Source organism: Canis aureus, chromosome X (assembly GCF_053574225.1).
Source record: "Canis aureus isolate CA01 chromosome X, VMU_Caureus_v.1.0, whole genome shotgun sequence".
In the NCBI taxonomy this organism is placed as follows: Eukaryota; Metazoa; Chordata; class Mammalia; order Carnivora; family Canidae; genus Canis; species Canis aureus.
Window position 1 is genome coordinate 75,854,856 of NC_135649.1, and position 5,723 is coordinate 75,860,578.

The 5,723-nt window shown below is 37.7% G+C and overlaps 1 protein-coding gene across 1 annotated transcript; it reads left to right on the forward strand.

The window, feature by feature from the left end:
* Nucleotides 1-1,311: 1,311 nt before the first annotated feature.
* SPIN4 (spindlin family member 4) lies at nt 1,312-4,584 on the forward strand. The gene has a single exon (XM_077887434.1). The coding sequence runs from the start codon at nt 1,977-1,979 to the stop codon at nt 2,724-2,726; it is 750 nt and encodes a 249-aa protein (XP_077743560.1). The 5' UTR covers nt 1,312-1,976; the 3' UTR covers nt 2,727-4,584.
* The last annotated feature ends 1,139 nt before the right edge of the window (nt 4,585-5,723 follow it).

Consider the following 5,723-nt stretch of genomic DNA (forward strand, 5'->3'; position numbering starts at 1 on the left):
ACATTTCTAGATAAATTAATGGCCTTTATTTTATCTGTGATGACATAAGGTTATTCTCTTCTCACCAGTGAAGGGTGGAGGAATGAGAATTAGGGGGATAGACTTCCCTGGTTTTAATTGCCATCTTGTAAAGTAGGATACAAGGCTAAAAGCTTTACAGACATTCTCATTTAATCTTCATAACAGGGGATCCCTGGGTGGCTCAGAGGTTTAGAGCCTGCCTTGGGCCCAGGGTGTGATCCTAGAGTCCCAGGATTGAGTCCCACATCGGGCTTACTGCCTGGAGCCTGCTTCTCCCTCTGCCTGTGTCTCTGCCTCTCTCTCTCTCTGTGGCTCTTGTGAATAAATGAATAAAATCTTTAAAAAATAATCTTCATAACAGTCCTGTGACTTGAGGTAGGTGAAATTATAGACACTTTCTTTTCTTTCAGATTTTCCATATGAGGATGCAGTAGTTCTATAAGCAGAAAAACAGCAAATATATACAACAAAAATCCATTCATTTCTCTCTCTACAAAATTTGTTTTCCAACAATATTTTCTCAATAGCTTGCTTTTTCACAGACCGTTCTTATCTCATATGTGGATTTCCGTGACATTAAATATTATTTGTAAGTATGGTTTATACTAGCTCAATAAATCCATGTGTGAAGGTAAATTAACTTCATTGTTTCTTTTGTCATAGGTCATTTAACATAAATAATGGGCCATCCATACAAAGAAACATGAGGCAATTAAAAATCCTGCTTTCAGGGTATTTAATAAGCTTGGAAAATACTCTTGATATATATGGGAAAAATTAAGCAATAATCGTATGAAATATCCCAATTTTGTAAAATATAAGCATAGACTTATTAATGAGGAAGAAATCATACCTAACATTTTACTGTATGTCTAGATAGTAAGATTAAAGTTAGTTTTGTCTTTTATTTCTCTGAATTTCAGGAATTCTCCACAATGTCAGTACATTTCTTTTACATTCAGAAAAGATCATTAAAAAAGGCATGACTGGGAGAGATCAGGTAGAAGAAATAAAGGGGAGTTTGGATCGAGATGGTGGGCTGTGCACAGGCTTTTTCTTCACTGCTCTCATATTCCTTAAACTGAAAGAAAATAATTTGTACATACAAATTATGTTTGTGTATGAGTGTACTGTACTGAATATAATTTTAAAGGCTTTGTAAGGAATTCCTGTAAGATAGAAAGCAGATGGCGTGGCTGTGGAGAAGGCTGACGGACGAAAGGGGGCCAGAAAGAAGGACCAGGGGAGCCGGCCTGTCTGGCTCCAGTTTGAGGAAAGCGATCGGAAGTGCGTGAGGAAATGGAGCGAGAGCCAGTGACTGTGTGTTTTGAAAGCGGGTGCGCGCACTGACCCGCCCTGCAGCTGCAAGCCAAGCGGAAGACCGAATGGCAGGGGGCGGGGCCGAGGCGCAGGCGGGCTCAGAGGAGTCGGATTCCTGAAGCAGCAAAAACCCTGGCGCCAGAGCTAGGCCAAGCAGAGCAGCGCTGCAAAGCCGAGGCCGCGCGGACTTGTCAGAGACCCACCGCTGCCTGCGCCTTTGCTGCTGCAGTCATCTCTCTTATCCCTTGCCTACCTTTCGTGTCGCCTCCTCAATCACCGTTTTGCAGCTGCAGCACCATCGATAACAGCTAAGTGGTCAATTCTGGGACTCAGGGTTGGGAGTTGGGGCGGGTGCAAGGCGTAGGCAGTACAAGCTAGCCCGCCATCTCCTGCGGCTACCGCCACTGCTGCAGACACTTCTCCTGGGCGGGAAAGAACCCTGTCAAAAGGCCCACGCTGTCCCAGTGCCCACGGTCAGAGGATTTCTGTCAAGCCTTGGTGAGAGCCTTGCGCTTGGGGAAGGGAGGACGGACACGGAGATCACGAAAAAAGATCTCATATTGGATAGTGTTGACATTTTGTCAGCTTAATTGAGCAAGTGGCAGCTTTGCTTGAGCCTCCTTAAACCCTGAGCCATGTCACCCCCAACTGTGCCCCCGATGGGTGTCGATGGCGTCTCTGCATACTTGATGAAGAAAAGGCACACCCACAGGAAGCAGAGGCGCAAGCCCACTTTCCTCACGCGTAGGAACATCGTGGGCTGCCGCATTCAACACGGGTGGAAGGAAGGCAATGAGCCCGTGGAGCAGTGGAAGGGTACAGTGCTTGAGCAGGTTTCCGTGAAGCCCACTCTCTACATCATCAAATATGATGGCAAAGATAGTGTGTATGGACTAGAGCTGCACCGAGATAAGAGAGTTTTAGCGCTAGAAATCCTTCCTGAAAGAGTGCCAACTCCTCGCATTGATTCGCGTCTGGCAGATTCCCTGATTGGCAAAGCAGTGGGGCATGTATTTGAGGGTGAACACGGTACGAAAGATGAATGGAAGGGCATGGTCCTGGCGCGAGCCCCTGTGATGGACACTTGGTTTTACATCACTTATGAGAAAGATCCTGTCCTTTATATGTACACACTGCTGGATGACTACAAAGATGGTGACCTGCGCATCATTCCAGATTCCAACTACTATTTTCCTACAGCAGAAAGGGAGCCCGGAGAAGTGGTCGACAGTCTTGTGGGCAAGCAAGTAGAACACGCCAAAGATGACGGGTCCAAGAGAACCGGCATTTTTATCCATCAAGTGGTGGCCAAGCCATCCGTCTACTTCATTAAGTTTGATGATGATATTCACATTTATGTCTATGGCTTGGTAAAAACCCCCTAAATTCATTTTTTTTTTTGCAAAAGTCGTGGAACTATTAGATGTAAAATATGTCATGTTCTTGTAATTGTGAATTTTTGAGAACAATGTTGGTGTCAGAGATTCAGGAATTTATTAGTTGTTACTTATTGTGCCTCCAAATTTTACATGGACTAGTCCCACGGTTTTGTCCCAAGCCTATGTTGGTACTTTTGATAATTGCCTTGTTCTGTAATTGAAGATTAAATTTGGGGGTTAATAGAAAATCGAAAAGTATTCATGACCATTGGAACAATGAAAAACTAAGAAAAATTATTGGTGTAACCCCACTCCAGATCCTTTCCCCTACTTTATCTCCCCTCTTCTTCCCATGTAACATGTATTAAGAACATGATCTTCCACGTTTTCCCCATCCACTTACAGAAAGTTTGTTGCAGTCTCTTCTGTAAAAATGAAAAGCCACATCATTTCTCTGTAATTGCTTTTCACATTTGGAATATCCATGGTATCTTTTCTAATCATTAGTTGCAAGTTTCTCTCCTTCCCTCTCCCCTTTCCCTCCTCTCCTCTCCCAGTCCCCCTATGCCTCTGGAATTTATTTTTGTAAATGGTATAACATAGAGATCTAATTACACATTTTGTTCATATCAGGTACTGATTATGCCATCACATTTGTTAAATAAATCACCCATTTCTCTTCTTCTCTCTCTCCTTCCCTCTAGCAGCTGCATATACAATATATTTATAAACCAAAAAGGAATTCAACCATTTTATTATTGATGGTCACTTAAATTATTTCCCTCCCTTTTTTCATCATAACACTGCTGCTATAAATACTGGTGCTTTTATTTCTTTTGGGTAGATCCCCAGAAATGGGATTGCTAGGTAGGAGGTATATTTAATTCTAAAGGATATTACAAAATTATGATACAAAATGAAAGTGCTCATTTCCCAGTATCCTCTCCAGCACTCTTTCAAGTTTGCAAATCTGGAGGGTGAAAAATTACATAATATTTTTAATTGACAAATTCAAGGAGGTTTGTTTGTTTGACTATTTGGATTTTTCGTTTTTGTGATTTGCCAGTACTTATCCTTTGCTCATTTGTTTATTGAAGTTTTGTTCTTATAAATTTGTAGGAGTTCTTATTACATTTCTCTAGGGTACATATTAATCATTTGTAGCACATTTGTATTTTTCACATTCTGTCATTGATCTTAACTGTATTGATGGTATCTTTTACTTTACAATTGTTGCTGTCATTTTTAATTTTTAGGTAGACTACTACCTACTTTTTGGCTTTTGAGTTTACTGTCTTTTTCAGATGAATGTCATGCAAATATTCACCTACATTTTTTTTTTCTAAAATTTTCATTAATTTTAAGGCTTTAACTCCATCTGGAGTTTATTTTGTATATGGTATAAGACGAAGGTTCAGATATACATTTTGTTCACATTGGATTCCTGATTACACTATCATTTATTAAATAAACCACCCATTTTCAAGTTTGTGAGTCAGTATTCTAATCATTTAACTCTAGTGGCTTGACCATAAATTTTGAACTCTGGTAAAGCAAGTTTCCTTTCATGAGGTATTTTGTTTTGTTTTCCATTTCTTCTTTTATATAAATTGTTCTAGCCATTCATTCTTTCTATAAAAATTGAAAGCATTCTTTCCACATTTTAAAAATCCTAATATCTTAGAGTTGTGTTACATTTCTACATTTCTATTTGTTTTTTCCTACATTTCTATTTAGAGGACAATTTTAATGGTATTAACCCTTAAGGCTCCAGAGTTGTGGTACATCATTAAAATCTTTTGGTTTTGGTTTTGTTATGTTCTTCATAAGGATCCATTATATCTGATTAAATTTATTTCTAAATATTTTTTTTTTTTTTTTTTTTTTTTTTTTTTTTTTAAAATTTTTTATTTATTTATGATAGTCACACAGAGAGAGAGAGAGAGAAAGGCAGAGACACAGGCAGAGGGAGAAGCAGGCTCCATGCACCGGGAGCCCGATGTGGGATTCGATCCCGGGTCTCCAGGATCGTGCCCTGGGCCAAAGGCAGGTGCCAAACTGCTGCGCCACCCAGGGATCCCTATTTCTAAATATTTTTACAGATATTGTCACATTTTGACATTTTGAATTGGGTGTTTTTTCCTCCTCATTTGTAACTTTTTATTTTTAACAATATAGACAAACCACAGATCATTTAAAAAAAATTTACCTTATATTGAATCAGCTTACTAAAGTCTCTTATTACACTTAAAAATGGAATATTTAGAATATTTTCAGTCTTGTAGGTATATAGTCATTTCATCTGCAAATGAAGATAATTTTATTTATTCAAAGTAATGTTAACTAATGATTATGACAGATATGCTTCTCTGGTATTAATTTTCACAGAATTGTCTTTAGTGCTATTAATATGACATTTGCTATTGGTTATTGGCAAATAGTCACTAGCCGTTAGAATGTTTAAGGAGTTTATTTTATTCCATTTTTTTAAAAATTCCTGTTTAAAAAAATTTTTTTTAATTTAAATAAATAAAAAATTCCTGTTTCCATTAGGGGGCTTACTAAAAATGGCTCCTGAAAATTATCTAATGTCTTTCAGCATCCATTGACAAAATCATATGATTTTGTTTTCCTTTAATTTGTTGATATAATGAATTAGAGGAGTAAGTATTTGATGTTGAACCAAACTTGTGTTTCTGGAATAAATCCTACTTGGTCATGTTGTAATAATCATTTGATATATTGCTGAGTTTTATTTGCTAATATTTTATTTAGAATTATTGCATTTATAATTCAAACTGAAATTGTATTTTTTTCTTTCTTACACTGTCTTTATCAAGTTTTATTTTTAAAATCGTGCTAGATTTAAAAATGAATTGTTGACTTTTCAGTCATTTTTGTGGTCTGAAATAACTTAAAAAGCATTGGAATTGTTTTTCTTTTTTAAAATTTTTCTATTTCAAATTCCAGGTTTTTTTTAATTAGCTAGTACTAAGCTATAAA